This window comes from Varanus komodoensis, unplaced genomic scaffold (genome assembly GCF_004798865.1).
Source record: "Varanus komodoensis strain SLA01 unplaced genomic scaffold, ASM479886v1 scaffold4, whole genome shotgun sequence".
In the NCBI taxonomy this organism is placed as follows: domain Eukaryota; kingdom Metazoa; phylum Chordata; class Lepidosauria; order Squamata; family Varanidae; genus Varanus; species Varanus komodoensis.
In genome coordinates this window covers 14,332,176-14,355,222 of record NW_025335941.1, presented here as the reverse complement: position 1 = coordinate 14,355,222, position 23,047 = coordinate 14,332,176, and the positions used below count along the sequence as shown (strand labels likewise).

At 42.3% G+C, this 23,047-nt stretch overlaps 1 protein-coding gene across 2 annotated transcripts in view; it reads right to left on the bottom strand.

Annotated features, from left to right (window-relative positions):
• RCAN1 (regulator of calcineurin 1) overlaps positions 1-21,755 on the bottom strand; it is a 30,767-nt gene extending 9,012 nt beyond the window's left edge. The window contains exon 1 of one of the 2 annotated variants that reach the window (XM_044441766.1): positions 21,438-21,755. In XM_044441766.1, coding sequence (XP_044297701.1) covers positions 21,438-21,719 — 282 coding nt within the window. In that variant the 5' untranslated portion in view covers positions 21,720-21,755. Of the gene's footprint in view, positions 1-982; positions 1,255-21,437 lie in introns of those variants that run through there. The other variant, XM_044441768.1, reaches the window with a different exon arrangement.
• Between the last annotated feature and the right edge of the window lie 1,292 nt (positions 21,756-23,047).

The following is a 23,047-nucleotide window of genomic DNA, read 5'->3' as shown; positions in this document are numbered from 1 at the left end:
TTGGTTGACAACTTTGGGTCTAAATATTTTTTAAATGAGGCATGAAGAATTATGAACAAACTACAATAAACCAGGATCCCAGCAACCCCTTGATCCTGTCCTAATCAGAAGGACACAGAAACAAGCACAAGGAGTTATCACTATTCAGAGTTGCAACTACAATTCTCACTCCTTGCCAGCTCTGTCGCACAACACTCCCTCACCATGCTAGACTGAATGGCAAGATGTTAAAATAAATTGAAAGCAGATACCATAAAACAGAATGTAGTATACACTTTTGGGAAAAATAAACTGGAATTACTACTGAAGTAATGTTAAATTCAGAAAACACTGGCCTGGCACATTCTAAATGCTTCCTATTTTAAATGCAAGTCAATATTTTTATGTAAGATACACAGCTACTTTTGCCAGAGTTTGGGTAGTTACAATTCCTTTGAAGTTGTTTGAAGTATTTATACTTATCCTCAATTCTTAATCATACAAACTTATATGGGAGGAAGTCCTGCTAGACTGAATGGAGCGTATGTTTTACTAAACATGTATAGGGTTACTGTGTTAGTCTTTCATGCCCGGCACAAAACTACCAGCTAAGTCATTGCACATATTGCAGCTACTATCCCAGTTACTTAGCCAAAGAAAGCCAGAAGTGGTACATCCCCAATATTGCCAGATGCCCTCTGTGCAGTGTAAATATTTAACATTTCTTATTTACTTTATAATCTAAAGTATTCAGGAGTTTGTAGACAATCAACACAAAGTGCTTTTAAAAAGTGGATACTGATAATCTTACAACCCTGAAATACTCTGAGAATTTATAAAACTTACAGAAACCCAGCAAGCTCTGCAGTCTGAAATTTTTGACATTGCAGCATCTATACATTTTCAAGATCTAATTGCTTCAGTTTCTTTTTATCACAACCACATTTCCCAGTATTCAAAGATACCCTGTCACTAAAATAAAATTTCCCCCCACAAATCTTACCCTAATTTCAGGTTGACTGAAAATCTTGCTGTCTGCAACACAAGCAATTAAGGAACCAAAAATGTAATCAAAGTTCCTAAAATGCATCTTGTGCTTCCTTGAAAGAAAGCCAAGCGTTCAGCACAAGAACAAGAAAAATGTCTTTTGGAAGAAGTAGTTTTGTACTGTAGAGAGAGCTTATAAAGAAGACCAAGTCCAGCCCCTCAACAAGAACAAAAAAGTTTTCAGAGCATCCTGTATGCGACAGCAGATTCCTGAACAAAGTCCTGCCACATGCTTTCAGGCAGTCAGGGACAAAATGTAAGCTTCAACTGGAAAGAGGTGACGTAAGCACATTAGTCAGTTTCCCTATGCTAATTAAGTTTGCTCTGGAGAATGGAAAAAACAGCTGAGGTTTGCACAGGCAGCTGCTTTATCAACTCCTCTTGCAGCATAGTTTCCATTGGTAGTAATTCCACTTAGTACTCAGACAACATGCTCTTCACTTGAATGGGACAACCCACTTTAAGATGGAAAAAGTTACTGTCTGAGGACCAAGGTTTAGTTCAATAAACAGTAATTAGCTGGCAGAAGACATTGCAAGACTTTGGAAAACTAAGTAAAAAGTCACTGTGGAACCCAATCCTTTCCATGTTTACTCAGAAGTATGTCACACTCATCTCCATGGGAAATTACTGCCAAGACTGCGTAAGATTGAAGCTTTAAATGTGTGCATTCTAAAAGTGAATTAACTTTTTTAAGAGCCTAGAAAAAATCTAATTTGAAGTGTTCTTGCTTCAGACCAGCTCTCCTAGCCACAATAATTACGGCAAGTAAGGCTACTTTAAATAATACAGGCAATAGAATAGCACTGTATCAGCTCTCAGGAAGGCCAGGTTAAAAACCTGTAGACAATCTGGATGCTCTCACCTATTCAAATCCATCCTAAATGTGATTGTGTGGAGATCTGCTCTAGCTGTTCCCAGGAGATAAATCAGGCCATACCTGCCAGCCTTGTTTTTACTAAGCTGGCTGGCTGAAGGCTGTGGTGGTGCAAAAGATCGGGACTGCACCAGGATAAAAAGGCAGTTTCAGTGTATTTCATCAAAAGTCCTCAATCCAGCCTCTCTCACCAAGAGTCCTCTATAAGGCAAACATTAGTTTGATCAGCAGTGCTGGACTGACAGCCACTGGGGCACCCCTTATCCAAGTACTCAGTCCATGCACTCAAGTCGGTAGACGCTCATGCTCCAACAGAATGGACTGTCGAACCTTGCTCCAGAGTAACTGCAGCTATCTGCAGCCTTACAGGGGCAACAGTTCTCATCCTTAGCAACTTGAGAAACCACATCCTGCTAAGACAATATGGGATGATTAACATAGCTCTAGCCTCTTCCTCCTCCGTTCTATCCAGGGGCAGTAAAGTTGAGAAAGCAACAGCAATTCGAAGGACAGCCACTCCCAGTGCTGAGTGGTTCCATGTGCCTGTTGGAAAACATGTCTCTTTGTTGACCATGGAGGAAAATAGATCCACTTTAGATAGACACACCCACGTATCATACTTGAAGGTTAGGACAAAGCAGACACTTCCATTAGATTTCTTTTTCTTTTTTAAAGTGCCCTTTGAAATCCCCCTGACCACCAAATATAAATCCTACCTGACCAACTTGTTCAAAACTGAAGTATTATAAAATGGCTAAGCACTAAAATGAGGTCATGAGTAGAAAGGCAAAATCATGTCTTCATCTTACAAGCAATAAAATCACATTTTCCTAATTTACCTTTGTCATTCTTTGTGTAGCCTCAAATCTTGCACATGAAACCCAAACAAATATTCCTATCACATGCTAAGCCATGTTTTTCAGAGAACATTTTCCATTCCTGTTTTTGTTACTCAAGCTCTTACTTTCTGCAAAACTGATCACAATCTCAAAATGTGCTTTACCAAATACACCAATTACAAGAACATGAAGTCTTATTAAATGGGAATTTCTCACTACTTCATTCAGAGGTTACAACAAAGAGTCTGCATAGGATTCCTCTATTACCATTTAGTAAAATACATGCTAATTATTTAACCAAAGCAGATTTCCCATTCCATTCCACCCAACCCCAATATCCAGCCCAAGCAAGGGTTCTGTGTAACCCAAAATCTCATTGTGGCATTGGTTGGCCCGAGTTCCGGTGAAGCTTGTTTGCAACCTGCTTTGGAGAATGCCAGTATTAGTTGCTCAAGAGGAGAATTACTACAACTTGTGGAAAGTGCTCTGCCTGTCCCACATGTTTCTGCCTATGCTATGAGAACATCACTCAAGGCAATGCACCAAAGATCCCTCTCCAATACGGAGATTTGGCAAGTGGCTGTTTACTCGGGGTCCTCCAAATTGTAACATGCCCTCCCTAGGTCTGTCTGGTGCTGACTTTGTTTATTTTCTGGCAGCAGACAAACAACTTTCTATTCTCTCTAGCTCTGGAACATTTTAACATTTTTGAGCTTCCTACTTGTTTTATTCTTCATAATGTTTTAAAATTGCCATTCTCCGTGATGGGTGCCTCGATCATTTATTTGCTGCTGCTTTTTTGTTTGCTCAAGTAACATTAATGGGCTTATTTATTATTATGCTATGTTGCCCCAAGAACTCTGGCTATAAGACAGACCATAACTCTGCATGTGCTTAGTGATACATGTGTTCACATATGCTGATACTCAGCCCTGGTATTCAAAAAGATCCTGGTATTAAGTCCTGCAGAGCCTTACACTCTGAAAGGGAAGATGAAAACAACACGCAGAGCACAGATATGCAACAAAAACTTCCTCCTTCATCACTGCTTGGAGGCAGATACACACACAGAACACAACAATCTCCATGGAACACAACAGCCAGTTAGTTGTGGTTGTGCTTAGGGAAGACCTTGTGCCTGTGTGCCTTCCCCACAGGATTACATACTTTTCACTGCCCATCATTACATGACTACCTTAGACAATTTCCACCATTTAATGTAATGGCATCCCTTGCTTCTGAGAAGCATGTGGTTTAAAAGAAAAAGAAAGAAAGAAAGAAAGAAAGAAAGAAAGAAAGAAAGAAAGAAAGACACACCTCCAGCTGATAGTATCAGTAGAAAGAAAATGAGAGTTCTATAAAACTGACTTCAGTGAAAAAGGCTGAATCGAAAAGGAAAACTTTGGAAACTTGGAACTTAATTTTAAATATTGGTTAAATCCAGAACTGAAAAAGTGTTGGTAGCAGGCAACTAGTGGTATTTCTTTTTAATCGAGATGTAGTTCTGTGAAATTTAGTTGAATTTATACTTCTTAGTATTTCCAGTGTGACAAAAAGAAGACCTTAGCCTTTTCCCCGAGATATACAAAATGCTCAAGTACATATTATACAACTTGAATGATTAACATATGATTAATTCATTTCTATGCAATTATATTAAAAGAGAAGCATGAGGCATTGTCCCCACTGCTTTGAGAACTGGGAAGAAAACTAGCAGTATGTTCAGTGGAAACATTAGTTCTGGGAAAAGCTGCATGGAATATGTTGTGCATTGGAGCCCCTTGAAATCCTCAGGTCATGCCTAGAAAATCTGGTTTAAATGCAACATCTAATCTCTCAACTAGCCTTGGGCAATGAAGATATTGGTTCAAAGACTAGGGCATCAGTCTTACAAACACAACAATGTTTATTTTAGAGCTGTTACAAATCTGTCCAAATATGGTCTAGGAATTACAATCACACACACACACACACACATGGTGGTGCAATTCCTGGGTTCCTTTGTATGCTATGGAGCCCACAGTACCTAGGTTTATTTGTGGGGACTGGCTGTTACGCAATACTCATCTTGTATCGTAAGAATATAGGCAGCAGCGGAATGTTTGAATATCAGGCAATCCTTAAATACCCTAAAACAAGCTATGGTTATTTGAGGGCTGTCTCAAACAAGTCCTTTCCACCGGGGCTTGAATGACACAACAAGCTGGGCACCCATGTGCACACAGCACAATGCAACAATCCCCAGGGGTAAATCAAGCATGTCTTGTAAACCAGGTCATTGCCACATCTAGTTTGGTCCTATGTCATTTAAGGCACGCAGGCAGTCTGGGAAAACTCTCCACCCCATCTTCAATTCACAATTATCTCTTGTTTCACTGCCTAGAGTAGATTCCTTCACTTCACAGGTGACCTGGCAAGTACCTTTATACTCAGAGCCCTCATCTATCAGTGATAAAGGGGACAGTGCCAAAGGTGGAGTTTTTTCAGGTGTGACATTCCAGTAATAGAAATTCCAGTAAGGTCCTCAAAAAGCACCTTATCTTTTATCTGTACTTCTGGGTTGTTTTAAGTAGCTCTCAAATACCTTTAAAGGAAAGTCAGTTTTTATTGCATAGCTCACTGTGTTTTAGACCTTTTGGTACTTGAACGTTAAAAATAAATCTGTATAGTATATTGCCCTGGGATGGTATTTATAATAAAGGGTAGCATATGTAAACAAAATGTAAGTTTTATTAAGACATCATACAGGCCAGTCCATTCTCTCCTAAGGCCTAGATATCAGCCCTTTTTGACCAGTCTAGTGGTGATATGACAGTTAGCAACATGGAATAAAGCATAGGAGGAAATGAAATAAATAATACAGCAAAGATCACATCACTCCACCTTTGGCACAGCTCCCCTCTGAATAGGCATCAAATGGAACTGGGAGAGGGATGAATCAACCTGGTGCCTTCCCAAAATTTTGGACCTCAAATCTAACCAGTCTCAGCCAGTAAGCCCAATGGTTGGAGGACTGAGAGCAGTAGTCCAAAACATCTGTAGACCACATGGTTGAGGAAGGCTACTGTACGTTTAGAAAACGAGATACCAATGTAGAGAGATTAAGCTACAGTATTTTTTCCCAGCGTGTTAAGTTCCTTCACTATTTTCAGAATTCTTTTCAGGATTTTCTTTTGAGCCGTTTCATTGTGTGAGCCTTTCCTTTAATCTGAAGTAGCTGAGCTTAGGTAAAGACTTGCTATCTCAGGGAGAGCTAGAGCCATTGGCCGAAAGCACACCCACACAGTTGCTCCCAACCAGTGTGTTGAGTGATGAGTGAACCAGAACAGACATGATGCAAGCTCTGCTTTAGCTCTTCCTGGAACATGCAAGGTGGGGCAGAGGCAATTGTTTAAACTGTATATCAAAAATCCCTTTAATGTTCAGAACCATTTGAAAGTAGAAAGTTGTTCTGGATATTTTGTTTAAACAAAACACTTCCACTTAAACCAGTAGATTGAGCTTATCTATTTTCATTACGAGAGGTTATACAGTTACACGTACTGTTTGTATTGTACACTTTTCCCATTAGAAATCCTTGGGGTATGTAGTCTTCCTCTTGACCAATGATTTTTCAGATTTACTGTAATCACCTGTTCTTAACTCCCACTTTTATCAGATCTAGACAGGTAATACTATTGAACACACTGGACATCCCACAGTAAATGAGAACATTTACCTGTTCTCACTGTTTCTGGATTTGCACTGATGCTGGAGAAGAGACAAAAGTATTAGGCCTACTTCTGCAAATGGGCATCCAGCCAAAGTTAATTTATTCAGGATTCAGGAGGGGACAGGATGCCCAAAGGCATCTCTAGCATGGTGCCCAAAGACATTGGTGTCCACCATGCTCTCCATCCTTTTCTAATTTTTTTAAAGTTTGAATGGGGAAGCTGGTAAGCTGCAAAACAAAGTGTCATCCTATGCCACTTTTAGTGCCAAGAATGTTGCTGAGGCCACACATGGCTCTCAAACACACACTGTCAAAAAATAAGATGGCTCTGCCTCAGTGCTGAGTTTTAAGAATGCACAGCCACCCAGCAGGAGAAGATAAAGGAAGAAAGAAAAGTGGGGAGTGAGAGGCTGCATTCCGGGGAAATGAGAAATGTTTGGCATGTGCTCTTTGTCTGTTCTGCCTGTTTCAGCAATGTGTATTTGCATTTCTGGACTGCTCCTTAGAAGGCCAGATACTGAAGATGAAACTCAAATACTTTGGCCACCTAATGAGAAGGAAGGACTCACTGGAGAAGAGCCTAATGCTGACAACAGAGACAGCAGAGAATGAGGTGGCTAGATGGAGTCACTGAGGCAGTCAGTGTGAGCTTAAGTGGACTCCTGGGGGATGGTGGAGGACAGGAAGGCCTAGAGGAATGTTGTCCATGGGGTCACGATGGGTTGGACGTGACTTTGCAACTGACAACAACAACAAATTTGCATTTCTTGGAACATTATCAGCGTGCCTTCTGTAAAATGGGTAGTATTTTGTGCTTTGTGGGAGAAACAGGGCTTAAGCATTTGGGACACAGTTCTGCCTCTGCTTTGTGCTCAGTTTCTTGTAGCCAGGTTACTTATCTCTGAGCCACATCAATCTACCTTTTGTGCTAGAACAAACACCAAAATGTTGCTGCTGTTGCTATGGCAACTCCAGGAATGAATGCCCTCCAGAATGTCCTGTTCTTGACAGCCCTTCTCAGCTCTTATAAATGAGACCAAAAAGTAAGGGATCGAAAACTGGTTCTGTGTTTTCCAACTCCAACATCTTCACTGCCATGTACTTTGGTTCTAGCCAACCAACTTTTCTTTTAGCCTCACCAGTCTGTCTTCTGGGAAATAAATGTTTTGCTACTGGCTATGGTAGCCATTTTGCGAATGGGCAAACTTTCCCTGGGGGCCATTTTGTGAGAACACCCTGAAATGTGCCCCCGACTCAAAACTGTTGGAATGCAGTGAAAGTTCTTAATGAATGGTGAGAACTTGCGAGGGTAATAGTTTTCGCAGCAAAATGCTGCATGGATAACAGTAGAGGAAGGTAAAGATGACACAACAGAAGATTGCAATAGGTAAGACGAGAGATACAAAAATCACACAGAGATTTTGATGAAAGCATAGAGGAGCAGCCACATTTTTGTGATGCAAAGGGGAGAAACTATGGTGACTAAATGGATTTTTGAGGGGTGGGGGGCAAAGGAGAGAGGAGTCAAGGAAAATGGAAGCTTTGCGCCTGGTAAACAGTAGGGGTGTGGAGGCTGCCAGTGGATAAGGAGAGTGAACAAGGAGATACACAGTTGTGAAGAAAGGGAAAAACTGAGTCTTGGACATACTGAGCTTGAGGCAATTATGAATCATCCAAGCAGAACTAGAAGAGAAGCACCTGGCGATGCAAGACTGGAAGCCAGAGGGCTGGGTATCATCAAAATATTGATGGATTTTTCAGAAAGCTATACAAGAGGATGCTTGGCCTACTATTTTTCCAAAAGGGACAGATATATTTAATTGCAGGACACATGAAATGCTTAATTACATGTTTAGCATTGTTACTGTTGCTTAGCCAGAATATTTTTTCCTGTTTATAACTACATTGTATTTCAACTATTGTTGCAAAGCCAAACTTTTATTTAAGAGTGTTAGCTATTTTTGCAAGAAATGAGTTGTAAATGCTCACCATGTGTTAGAAGAACTTCTGCTTCTCCAGACTTTTTGATGGGGCAGTTTTGGTGGTGATCAATGGAAGGAGCACCGGTTCTACACATTACACTGGGAAGTATGTCTGTGACCTATGACAGGTCCCATGAGGCTCTGATGCCCTGGTTCACCCACCTGAAATGGGCAAGATCTGCAATACTATGTCTCATAGTAAAACAAAGGCAGACAACTTCTAAGCCTTGTTTTTTGACAAGTCACAGTGAATAGTCAAGCTGACTTCATAATTCTAGGAAGCAACTCTTGAAATGACACAAAGTTGAAGATAGGGCTTGTTGCAGGTTCAGCTTGTGGGTTAAACTGTGTTTTATTTTTTACATGTAATCTTCACATGTAAGAGACCAGAAAATTGTAAAAAGAATTTTTAGTTTTATCTAAAGCTGTAATCCTACAGCTGGTTGAAGGCCAGCAGGGAGAGCATAGGAAGTGACATACATGTCACTCTAGTAGTAGAAAGGGGAACTCACGAGCAGAAAGAGACTTATGTTGCTGCAGGCCAGCCTAGCATGTCTACGGAAAGCTCTGGCAGCATGCACACCCCAGTGGCACTGTTCCCTGAATGCTGTGGGGTAAAATAGGGTGTACTGAAGTTGCAATGGATCCACAGTATCAAAAGCCCCCTCATTTCCTTGACTGACTCACAAAATTGGTCCAGAATGAACAAATGTAACTAAGAAAATATGACATCTGATACTTAATCTGTAGTATATGTGAAAAGGAACTTGAATGTTTCTGTCTGAACCTTTCCAAAAAAAGCTTACTTAACAGCAACAAACTGTTCACCAGCCCACAATAAGAAAATATTTGCAAAAACTAAAGCAGTGTCACATATTGTTGACTGGTGATCAATTTCAATCTGGTTTCAGATGGAAACTGCCTGGGGTCTCCTGGAGGATGATGTGTGCTAGAGGATGGGTGTGGGAGTACAACCCTGCCAGTTCTCCAGGAGGGGTAACTATTCCCTCCCTGATACAATGCTTTTGAAAATTGCCCACCCATCACATATAGCAATGATGACATATGTGGCTGCTTCATCTGCAATATTTGGCTGCTTTTCACAAATATTTTTTAATCGTTGTGCATGTCAATTTTTAAAAAAATCAGAACAGATGTACCCTACTGTATCATAAGACATGGAAAAGTAGAGCTTGTTTGCTAAGTATATAAAAGTCTTTCTCCCACCCCACCTTCATAAAAATAGGTTGCACGTCATTTTCCTATGCTAAAAATGCATGTCTTTTTCCTAGGTTAAAAAAATCTGTGCTTTCCTTTACATTCATACAAGTTTCCCATGTGAGGAAAGAACTAAGCATGGGAAGTTGCAACCAAGAGTGTACTGCTGGAAAATTATTCGAAGGTTTGCCAATAACTGCCTGCAACCCTTCCTTATTGTGCCATTTGAATTACATCATAAAACTGTGGAAAGTCACACTGTTTCCTGATAACAAAAAATCGTTATATAGGATTTTCCAGACATCCTGGAAATCTTTGCAAAGACTTCTCCGTCTTTACGGGAAAAACAGGGATCCTTTACTGTAAATATCTAACCTGACTGCATATGTTAACATCTGCTAGAAGAGCAGCTTGTGATGGGAACAAAAGTCACAAAACCTCTAAAAGTAACCAACATGTATGGAGAATTAATAACTGCAATAATCACAGCCATTTTTAATGACCCATTGCCCCCTCTCCGAATCTGAGATGCACTGAATGGTTTACTAGCTTTTTACAGGCCCTAGGCATACCCTCCTTCTTCCACAACGTCTAGTCCTACCATATAAAAGAAGAATAATTTGTAAGACTGTCTACACAGTTTCCAATGAATCCAGAGGAGCCAAAATTCTTATTTTGTATCTTAGATATTCATTTGTGAAAATGAGGTAATTATGCACATATTGCAAAAGAAATAGTTATCTTGGAGACATAGATTGCATGAGGCAAATTCAGACTTCCACCTGTGTTTAGATCCTATAAATTAGGGAAACTCCAGTCTGTGGGCCAGATATGGCCCAGGAGGGTCCCCCATCTACCCTGTGAGATTTTCTCCCAGGCCCCTAACTTTCTCCCAAGCACTTGGCCCTTATCTCCCCTGAGGCTTGAAATCATTTATTTCTAATCAGAAGTTGATAAGATATTCCCTGCCCATCCCTCCACCATATACCCTCCTTCCTCAGAAACCTTGCCGTTGTGTTGCAATTAGGACCCTTTTAAACTCAGCACTTACTGGAATCGGGCCTTTAAAAAGCCCCAGCTGGAAGCACAAGGGTGGGCACTTTGAGGAGGGAGAGTATGTGTGTCTTGTGCATTTTGCACGTACAAGAGTATATAGAGGAGAGTGCATTTGCTTCCACCCACTTTTTCCTTTGGCCCTGAACACCAATGGTGGGTGGCCCTTGAGAAGTTCTCAAAAAAGGGAATTCAGCCTACAATAGATTAGTCATCTCTTACAGGTAAATAAGGGGTTGTTAGCGAATCTACTCAACCAACAGATCAGGGTACTTCTTACAAAATCATATTGTTAGTGAACAGTCACAATGACCTAGTTTGCATGTAATGCCAAGCCATGGATTAAACAACCAGGATTTTGGCATGTATGCTGCTTCTCACCTGCTTGCTACTTCTGATTTGAATCAGAATTCAGAAACAACCCATGTCTACTGCCCAGTGTAAGTCATCCACCAGGATGTTCAAAGGTGTTTCCATCCCAAACCAAATCTGAAACCAGGAGTAGCCTGTTCCTGGATTGCTGTTGTCAAGGGTGAAACTGGCACTAAGTTGTTTAACCTGAAGCAACTCAGAGTGCCAGGTTTGCATATAACAACTGGAACTGTGAACAGTCTTCCTGGGTTGTTTCAGAAAGTATGCTGGGTGAGAGTCAGGGTGTTCACTCTGTTATCCATGGGTTGTCTGATTATGCGAAATGGGGCAATCACTGCTTCTGGTGACTGGGAGAATCTAAGAATACTCTTAGATTATAGAAGAGGTTGTATTTGAATGTCAAAATAAAGCATGGTTTATCATGATAGGAAAAACCCTACACATACCTCAGGCTCTCAAACTTCCTCCCTTCTCCAGCTGCAGCCTTAAGAAGTTTGGTGACTTTTGTTTCTGTTTTTTAACTGCATCCTGTTAACTGCTAGCTGTATAAACCTAACAAACTTATTTAAGTATGGTTTGCCTAAAACAATAACCTCAAACCATGGGTTATAAAGCTGGATTGTTTCAACCACAGTTAAATTTAGGTTTGGATATAATCTAAACAGTAGTAATTGGAAATCAGAAGGGCATTTTAAAAATCTTCTTACAGTTACTTTAAATTGTGGTTAATTTGGAGATTAGTCAAAACAGGTCAGCTTGATAAACTTTGGGTTGAAGTTGCCGTGCTAACCATAGTTAGGATTAACCTGCATGTCCGGGTTTCAACAATATGTTGAAACTTGTTGCTTCGGCTATATTATAGAAATGTAATCATCATCATCATCATCATCAACAACAACAAAAGCTGTACTCATTCCAAAATGGAAGCAATAGTTCCAAATTTCTCCTCCTTGCTACACCAAAGTCCATAGAGAACATGGGCCTGAGGCTTGCTGAGGCTCATTCTTGTAACACTAAACTGTGGCTTACTGCTATAACCAATCCAGCCATGGGTAAAGTAGAAAAATGACTGATTGGGTCGGAGAAGGATGCTGTGAAAAATCCTAGATGCAAAAAGTATTTCATATTCTATTAGTTAAATTTACATGAAAACAAATGTCTGTACAGAAAAGCCTGCAGCACATTCATCAGATGCAAACTTTTACTGCGCTAATACAAGTAAAGACTAAAATAGCCTAGAGGGACAGACAGAAACCAGTTGTGGTACTTTTCAGCAAGATGGATGTGTCACATGACTTTCCATATTATGCCAGTTTATCCACAAAACAGGCTTTAGTTTATATCAAACTCTTTTTTGCCATCATTAAGTAATCTGGATGGATGGATCTTTGTACTACTACATTAAATGCAGGAGAGATTCAGAATTGTTGGGGACAATAAGTTGGAGGCATTACTCACATAAATAGTCTGTGCCATCAAGCCCTAGAGGCTGGCACTTTGAGATTACTGCCTGTATTACACGAATAGAAAAATCAGAAGAGGAGCTACTCTCTTGCAGGCATGAGTCCCATGTTGTATCCTTCATGAGAATTGTTTCTGGCCTTTGTTATATGGCTAGTATTCATAAAGATGAAAAAGGAAAGGAACTGAATTGTTTCCTTGGATATTTTACATAAATCCAATACAAATGGTAACTTTCAGGGCAAGTTGATGCAATTTGCCACTTGATTTTTATGCACTCCTTAGACAGTAGCAAAATATGGGAAATAATAAGGCTGGGGAGAGGAGGAAGGCATCCTCCTTTAGTTCCGTTGTCTTTCCAACTTGCATCCTGTGGCAATATCTAGCCATGTGATTCCACCAGAGGCCCAGTTAGTAAGAGCTACTCCCCCAGGTCCCTTCACAAGGTACTTTCCCAGGCATCAGTTCTAGCAGTTGACCCTGCAAGCAGTGGTCTCCGTAGCTGCCATACCTGCTTACATGAAGACTCAGGTGCAGAAGAGTAGGAAGCATTCATCCCACTTTCCCATACTATTTTTTCAGGCACGTATTTTAACTCACCTGGTTGCCATGCATGAAAAGGCACTCAGTGTATTTAAATCCTTGGAATTCCTCACAAGTCAGTGAGGAGGGAGATGGATGGTCACATCTCTTTTTGTCAGCCCAATTGATTTCTAGCCATGAAGGAAAGAAAGTTCATTGACCATCCTAGAAACATTGTAAACAGATAGATTGCTCCAGTCTTCTCCCAGCAGCCTAAATGGTGAAGGGCAGCTTTATTCTCTTCACACAGGTAAGTGGCCTGCAATATCATGCTGTCTGAAAAGAAAGTAAGGTTTCCTCTCTTCAACCTCCAGCCTAGCAACATATTCTGCTAGACTCTTTGGGGGATAGTAAGTTGCTTTTCGGTTGTTACTTTTTTCACAACTGTATGGCCTTATTTGCAGAGGTGATTTATTAAATATTTTTTGTTAAATGTGCACGCCCCTACCTTGCCATATAAAATGGTCTAATGTGGTTAACAACATTAAAAGACACACTTAAAAATACATGTTGATATAACAGACATAATTAGCAACACAGGAAAAAACCATTCTACAGATGTTAGTTTCCAGGAGCTGTCAGTCTCCTTGAGAGGAAAAAAAAATTGCAGGAAAAAACCAAACATCTATATCCTTTGGCCATGGACCTACAAGTTCGTGCTCACTGAAAGCTGTGGAGACCAAGAGATCCAATTCTTCATTGATTTAGGAATGCAGATGTTCACCCTCCTACATGTCTAAAAAGACAGGTATTTATGAAAATAATCTCCTCCCATTTCAATTTCCCTCTCATTTATTCTTAATAATACCCCCATTTATTCTTAGCCAATACTGAAAAGCAGTTTAGCAGGATTTTTAAAAGCCTAATTGCTGCATACCTGGGGGTGGAGTTATAAACGATGAAAGAAGTGTTAGCCCTTTGTTCCATGTGTCCTGTGACCCACCCTCGAAATTGCACCCCCAGTGCAGCAATTCATTTTTTAACTTCCTGTAGCGAGGAAGTTGCTGGGAGGTGAGAGGAACGAGAATGACATGTGTGCATGTTTGTGTGTGTGTGAGAGAGAGAGCATGTGAGAGTACAACAGCATATTTGGCCAGAAAACGTAGCACTTAGAATTTGAGTGGGGCAGGAAGATTCTCCAATCCAAGCCTGTTGAACTGAAAGCCATGGCAAATTCTTTATTAGATTAACTGGCGCAAGACCAAACCCTAACGGAATCAAGTAATTCTATACCAGAGCAGGAATGAGATCAATATTCAACTGGCCTGATTATTTGCATTCTATTCTGCTAGGTAGAATTCCTACATCATGCAGAACAGGGTTGGAAATGCTGTTCTGAGTCGCCTTTGTACAATCACATTTCAGGGATATCACACCTGTACCATCTGGAAAACCATACAACTTAACAGCCTACAAGAGCTCAGACCTTTCTCCTACCTGAAGCACAGGTTATGCTGCAATGGTTGACTAGATGAGAAGGACCACTGTTCTAGACTCCTAGGCTACTTGAAAACAGTATCATTAAAGTGAGACAGTGTTCAATAATTATGAATTTCTTTACTTCCTGAGTCGCAAACAAAGATTTCATCAGAAGATATTAGGAATGGTGGAGTAGGGAAATTAATCTCCTCCATTCCCAGGTTTAAAGTAGATCAACTCATTAGTGGAGTTAAATGTACTGAAAATAATGTTAGCACAATTCTTAATGGCTGTATTGCTGTTCGTTTTTCAAACCTTCAAGACAGTTTTTACAGCTCTTTCAGCCAGTGTTGAGATGAAGCTACAGGGCTGTGCAAAACATGCCATGGAAAAGCTGGGTTTGAGGAAGGGCTTGAAAGTACTAAGATGTGGTATCACATAAATGTTTCTTTCCTAAATTACAGGTTGGCCATGTAAGAAGTACTAGAGAATATTCTGAATTATTTCATTAGCAGTTCAGACGCAATGTGAAAGTTTAGCAATTTAAACAGTTTCATGTGCTTACAATAGCTTTTCTGTTCATTATTCATATCCCAGAACTTTAAGATGCTTGTTCGAGGCCTAAGATATTTCTGCCTTATTTGTTAATCCATTCTGGAAAAACTGGTTATAGCTTCTTTCTTTCACACAAAGCACTGTTATAAGTTTCAGAACTCAGAATAGATCATGCAAGGGCCATTAAAGGAGTGTTTCCCCAGAGATCAGAGACTCCCAGTACACAACTAACTGCACAATGACCTTTAACATAAGTTGTTATATGAGACCTCAAGGAAGGGCTGCTACAAAGTGACTGGCTAAGTACACAGCAACAAAGGATTAAGCAGAATAATCTTCTTAAAGCATCAAATGGAAACTTAGAATCATGCAAAATGCAAAGCTATAAATAATTGGTTTCCTTAAGCAAAGAAAAAAATATCCAAGATATGTTAATGATTCATGGCTCAGTTTCCTCAGATCTTCTGTCATCTATCCTTTTTCCCTCTCACATGACTAAGAGGGTCAAGGAGCAAGAAAACAATGGGGGGGGGGATTTTTTACATCCTGACAAACACATTAGAGAGTTGGGGTGGTCTTGTTTACTAAGCACTTGACTTAAGCACCACAAACTTTGCTGCCTCATTCTTGTTACTTCTTAATAAGTCTCCCAAGTTGCTAATGTTTTTTAATTTGGAAACTGTTTCCCCCAGACACTTGACAGAAGTCTATCTTCAGATATGCCTTTAACTGGAAACCTACTCAAGAGAAGCGAGCAGACATTGAAGAAAAAATTCAATATTGACAAGTTTAGCTTAATAAGCAAGTGCAAACAAATACGCTCCCCAAAGTATTTGCATAAGAAAGCAATTGGGAACTATGAGAAATCAGGAGTATAGAAAGCAAGTTCTTAACTGACATACACAATTCTCAAATAGTTCTGTGTTATTATTACCAAGGTACAAATTGTTTGTAGGAAACTGCAAGGTGGAAAAGTTTTTAATAGGTAATTGATCCCAGAACGGATGGTCTGATCCAATAATGGAAATTTAGTCTTAGATTTTCAACTTTACAAATTTAGTCTTTCAATTTTCAACTAAAAAGTTAATCATTTCTACATATCTTGAGGTTAGGAAGATTATGCCTGGGCTTACACAAATGCACTCATGAACTTATTCTCCAAGCATAACTGCTGCATGGGGGATGGGAGCAAGAAGGGGATGGCAAATGAAAAGAGGGGGGGGGGGAGAGAGAAAGCAGGCAGAAAAGAAAAAGAATCGGGTGTAAGTTCGAGTGTAAGGTGGCTCCGCTTTTTCTCATTTTTGGCTCCAGCCCCTTCCACTTCTGGTATACAGCTGACCCTGCACACAGAGGTTACCCTAAAGAAAGTTATACCCCTGGGTGAATGTTCCCAGTCCCCACCAGCTCCCTTGCATATGTGATCTGAATTCTTCTAATGCATGAGAGTTCCAGAAGGGCTTATTCCCGAAATGTGGACAGCTATATATTTTACTTGCAGAGAAACAAAGGTGACAACAATACTATTACTCCTTCGAAAAATACCTAGCAGCAACTCTTATTGCACTAGCAATTGTAAAGCAAATGATGAAGATAAATAATTAATAAATTACCTTTTAAATGCCTGCTGAAAACTGAGCATCATGGTAATCTGATGGTGAAAACATTTTCTGTGAACTCAGTGGATTTAAATCTTCATTAGAAAGGAGAGAGAGGCAATTTGTACTGATTTCCCCTCACTTGCATTACCTCACTTGCTGTTCTGAGTGGTCTCCCAACCCTGTGCTGCTGGTGGAGAAGATGTGGAGAACTGCAGGGTGAAGAAGGATCAGTGAAAATTGCTTCTCTCCCAGTTCTGCTCCTGGAAACCTCTGCTGGATCAAAGTACTTCTATCAGCAAAGGATGCATGGGATATAAATCTGTGTATATTATGTATTTAGTAAATTCATATATAGTATAATTTCTTAAAACTGTCTGCACCTTAATTCAGGCTTGTAAACAGATATTTGTGAGAGGCAGGTAATAATAATTCACAGGTGAATAAACAGAAGTTTTGAAAATGGAAGAAATTATTCGTTTTTCCTCTTCTCAAATCAAAGGGCCACATACAAATAACACTGGCATGCATAACAGTTTTTGTGGGCTAGGAACTTCTGAAGGGGCTACAGAGATGTACAATTTATTCCCACCAAGTACCAAATATGACTGATAGGCAAATTACCCAAATGTGTGTTTAAAGGCAAACTCTTCCAAAGAAAGAATGGTGCCAAGCCACCCCCTTGTGGCTGATTAAGGCATTATTTCTTATCAAATATTTTGAAAATAATATGGCTGCTAAAAGTAAGGCTTAGCATTTAATGGGCTTTGAATATTTTGCATAAATTAGTTAGGAAGCAAAAAACCATGAAACTGGTTTTCTGAGCTCACAGAGATTTTAGGCCCAGGTCTCAAAATAGCTGCCCACTGGGAACAGTCTGAAAAGCAAGCATGGTGTTCAGCTGTTTAAAGTAAAACAAATTCCCTCTCAGCTAGCACAGAACATTTTTGCATTCCCAGCTAGTCCTTGGATTCCAGTCATTATCTCCCTAATCTTTTCTATCGTACCTTAAAGAAAGAGCAGCAGCATCCCCATGGCATCAGGCTTTTCTAAAGCAGCCTACTGAGTTTGGCTGAGGTCAATTTTGAATTGACCAGCTCACACTCGTATCCACTGTACTCACAAGAAATGCTCTAATGCATATACAAATCAATCCTCAATCATCTTTCTTGAGCTTATATAAAGCTGGGATTCCCAACTGGCAAATCCATCCTAACTGGAGTACGGAGTGAAATTGCAGAACATTTGAAATTTCCAACAGCCTATCTGCTTGCAGTGGCCAGAAGGCTACAGGAGCAGTGGTTTTTCTTTTTCTTCCAACAATCCTTTATTATTTATTTATTTATTTATTTATTTATTTATTTATGTCTTAACTCTTATTGATTTCTAATGGCCCAGTCTTGGGTAAATAATTGGTTCAGTCCTAGGAAACAAAAAGGTTTTTGATCCCATGAATACAAGCCTGCTTCCAAGGTGCAGCCAGAATGCTACATTTTGGAATCCCATGAGCAGTGGAAGAACTGCTAGCATAGATCTACACCACAAAGCATTCCACAGATGTTAATGGGGTTTCTGAGACACAGATCTGTCTCTACCCGCAGCAGAATGGCACCATTACTGCATCCTACCCTGTTCTAGCCAGTGCATGTGAGACTTAGGATTGTTCTGTTCAGCTGCAAACCTAGGCGTACTTCCCTCTGAACCCAGTGAAACTTTCTTGTATAAATGGCTTCTGAGAGACAGTGACAAGAAAAGGCCATTCAAGTAGATGCTGTCTCCTCAGGGTCTAGCTTGGCCACAGGATATACAGCAAAAATTATATAGTACAACCTTGTATGAAAACATGTCTTGAGTTTCTGAAGTGTATCTAAAAAGCCTAATAAAGTGTCAAATAGACCTACATTTTTGGCAACTTTTAAATGTATTTACAAGAATTCTAAGTCTAGATCTTATAGGCACAAATCTTATGGCTAGAAATATTACCTTTCCTTCTACTGCATCATAAATATGTAGGTATTCTGGAACAGTTTTCATTGATGGGGGTCAGGAAGAGAAGAAATGAAGTGCAGCTGCATGATTCTTGTATCTGTGAAGCATCTGACTGCAGGTGCCTTTCATTTCTCTCTTCTCACCCCAATATTTGTTATTATTAATATACATATTAGCACTATCAGTGTGCATGTCAAAGCCCACGCTGGCCATAGCTACAGTTTATTTCCTTGGATCCTGTAGATGTTAAAGCTGATATGTATCTTTCAAATGTGACATGACAAATTGTCATTTCATTTGCCAGCACTTTTGATCTATTTGCAAACAATGACATGTAAGTCACATGGTGGATACTCACACTTACCTGTAAGTTCCAGTGAAATCAATGCAGCTACCCTCTAAATCATGGGTCCTCAAACTACAGCCTGGGGCCAGATCTGGCCTGCGATGCCCATTCGGACACGCCGCGTACATGCCCACGCACGCACCAGCTGCTGCCCACCTCCCCTGCACATAGGAGGCAGCGGTTTGCTCGCTCAGAGAAAACGATCTCCAAGCAAGCAAGCTGCTGCCTTGTGCACCTGCCTCGCGGCGCGTGCCCGCCCCTGCCTCACCTTGCCTCCCCTCGCCATGCACCCTGCCCCGCCTCAGCATGCACGCCCGCACGCGCTGCCCCCGCCAGCTCGCCAACCCACGTGCACGACCAGGCACCACCTTTCCGGCCCATGCCCAGCACCGGCAGCCTTCAACTGGCCCCCTGGTCAAAAAGTTTGAGGACCCCTGTTCTAAATAATCACACTTAGTTATGCACTGTACCTGGATCATGAACAATGACCAAAGTCTACAAACATGCTCTGCAATAGCCACCCTGGCTATTGACACTAAATGTACAGGATGCAAGTTTTAGAAATAAAAATAAATGAATAAGAAAGCGACTGGTCCTCTACTCACCAAGAGGGCAGCAAAAAGGAAGAAACGTCTACCTACTCAGGTATGACAGAAAAACCTACCAAAGGGGAACCCCAGGAACAGATATACCAGGGATGGAAAACTGATGGCTCTCCAATATGTTTTATTAAACTGCAACTTCCATCAGCCCTTGCCACCATATCTAATAGTGATGGATGATGGAAGCTGCTGTCAAATGAGATCTGAAGGGCTATTCATTCCCTTTTCCTGCAGCATATAATCTCGTCTGGCTATTTTTTCTCACTAACCACAGATATTCCCTGGGATTAAAAAAAGAGAATGCCTGCTAGTCCCACACAGAAGCACTTCATAGCAGTACCACTAAAATGCACCTGTCTGGGACCATTATGCTGCTGCTGCTGGGACTGAAAACAGCAGCAGCAACATAATGCAGTATTTCTGCCTGAGGTTATTATTATTTATTGTTGCTATTGCGTTACATTAATATCCCACCTTTCTTGCTCCTGGGAGGAACTCAAGGCAGCTTACAGGGTTTCCTCTAACAACATCACTATGCGGTAGGTTAGGCTGAGAATCTGACCAGTCCGAAGTCAGCCAGGGAGCTTCATGGCTGAGCAGAGACTAGAACCTGGATTGCCCAGGTCCCAGTCACACACTCCACTCCCTAGAGCACATTGGCTCACTGGGTTGCAGCTACTCCTAATTGTGTGATAGCTCCTCTGCACACAGTTCAGACTTTCCTGGTTTGCCTAAAAGATGGCAGTGGTGTTTTTTGCACTGAATACACACAGCCTTTGTAATAAAAATGACTCAGAACTGTCCCACACAAGTGATGGCAAATTTGTACACCAGGTCAGTACAATTTAGGGCTGGGGCACAGAAGATCCAGCCCACACACACACAGGAACAGACATACTGTACTTAAGGAGACCAGATGCACTCTTGCAGGGAGCACATCTCATCTGAACAACAGCCTCCCCCAACTGGGTGTGCCTCAGATACTTTGGTCTTCAGTTCCAGCATCCCCAACTCCTGGCTGAAGCCAGTGGGTGCTGAAATTGAAAACTGGGGGGAAGGACACCAGGTCGGGCAAGGCTGCCTTACAGTACAAACATGGATGAATTTTCAGTCTGACCAGACGATGATCAGTCCATTTGGCTGATAGGAATGATTATGGGGTCATGTAGGTGCAGTCTTGACCAGCTATCTTATTTGAAAGATCACAGCCTCATTCCACGAAGGGTAAGGAAGAGTCTTTTGCCCTGAATCCACTACACCATCCAACCAGTCAAGAGGCATGGCCCATTGCTACCCAGACAGATCCTATCGATAGCAAGTCTGTTGATTTGGCCTTTCTGGAAGCGCACATTGAGTATCTGGCTGTCTTTCGCATACTTTTGATCCTAAAGAAATCGTCCTTAAAAGGGAGCGCGCGCCTCCTTACACAATACCGGTGGCCGCACGGGACAGCAACAGCCCCATAATTTCGCAACGCTACGCCGCTAGTCCACAGGACTCCCGGCAGATCTACTGTGACAGCAGCTTTGGCGAGGTCTCCATGGGAGGCAAACACGGTTAAGCTCTGCCATGCCTGGCCGAAGGAGAGCGGGCGGGCGGGGCCTGACTTCTCCGGGCCTTTGCTCGGTGTCGCCCCATCGCTCGGCGCCGGCTGACCGGTTATCCCGCTCTCCCTCCCCAGCCGGCACCCCAAGCGGGCCGCCCGACGCCTTCGGCCGAGAAAAGAGGCAGGCAGGCAGGCAGGCAGGCAGGCAGCGCTCTTCCCCCTCGTCTCGTCCCGCCCCGCTGGCGGCCCGTCAGTTCACCCACCCTGCACGGCCCATCCGCGAAGAAGACAGCCAAAGGCAGGTTGCAGGCGATGAGCCCGCTGGGCAGATCGCTCAGCGATACCGTCTCCATGTCCACGAAGCTCCACTCCGACTCCAACTCGGGAGGCCCCTCCGCGCCTTGTTCCCGCTCAGCCTCTTCGCCGGCTCCAGGCTTCGGAACTGCAACGGCCGCCGCCTCCCCTGCCTCTTCCGCCGCCTCTCCTCCGTCGTCTTCTTCGAACAGCTTCTCCAGGTCCCTCCAGCCGCCCCCCCGGTCCTCCATGCCGAGCTGCTGGGAGGAGCCGGGGGCGGGAGCAAAGGGCCCGGCTGGCCCTGGCTCGGCAGAGGCCGAGCTGAGCGAGGAAGCGACACTCAGCCTCCACGGCGTTAACTCTTTCCTTTCGCGCCTGGGGCGCGATGGGTGACGGCGGAGAGCCGGACCCCAGCCAATCACGTTCCTCGTCTCCCTCTTCAACAGGTGACCCGTCCAGAAGTGCCTCGACTCTACGGCAACCATCTTAGTTCCGGGCAATGCCCACAATAGCGCTCCTCCACCGCCGCCTGCCTATTCTTGGCGCACGGCCTCCCTGCCGTGTTAATTGCAAAACACCCCATGACGAGTCAAGAACTCCTGTCCTCTTGTCGATTAATGATATAATGGCCCTGCTCGAAAATTGGCATTTAAAAGTTGCTAGGACTTTTGATAAGACTCACTGCTGAAAGCGAGTGGGAAACATAAATTTTAAGGACTATCTTTTCCAGCCAACACAATAATGTTTGAATTTACAGCCACAACTATAGCTTTGGGGATCCACATAAGTAATTGATCTGGTTCCAAACCAAGTCAGGCCGAAGCAGACCTTCAAACGGGTGGTCAATGATGACAGGGGCGCTTGGGTTTATGGGATATGCTATACCTGTTTGCCCTGTGAAGATCACCACTGAGCACGCATCTCAACATCTTTACCTCTCTGGTCTCAGAAGAGATCGAATTGCTATTGTGAGCAAGAAAAACCTTGCATGTGTGTTTGTGTGTGTTAGGGGAAGTATGTGCCCTGTACACAGAGTGGGGATGAGGATGAACTTGCGTGCGTGTGTGTGCGTGCGCACGCATACACCTTCTGTCAAGCTGGCTAATACCCAGTGCAGCCCTGGAGGCTGAAGAGGTTGCATACTTCGATTTGCTGTTGTTGTTTAGCAAAGTTGCATCCTACCCATCGCTACCCCATGGACAACATTCCTCCATGCTCTGTCCTCTACCATCCCCTGAAGTTCACCTAAGCTCACACTAACTGCTTCAGTGACTCCACTTAGCAACCTCATTCTCTGCTGTCCCCTTTTGCCATCAATTGTTCCCAGCATTAGGCTCTTCTCCATCGAGTCCTTCCTTCTCATTAGGTGGCCAGAGTATTTGAGATTCATCTTCAGGATCTGGCCTTCTAAAGAGCAGTCAGGGTTGATCTCCTCTAAGACTCACTGGTTTGATCTCCTTGCAGTCCATGGGACTCACAGGAGCCTTCTCCAGCACCACAATTCAAAGGCCTCAATTCTTCGGCACTCAGCCTTCCTTATAGTCCAACTTTCACAGCCATACATTGCAACTGGGAAAAC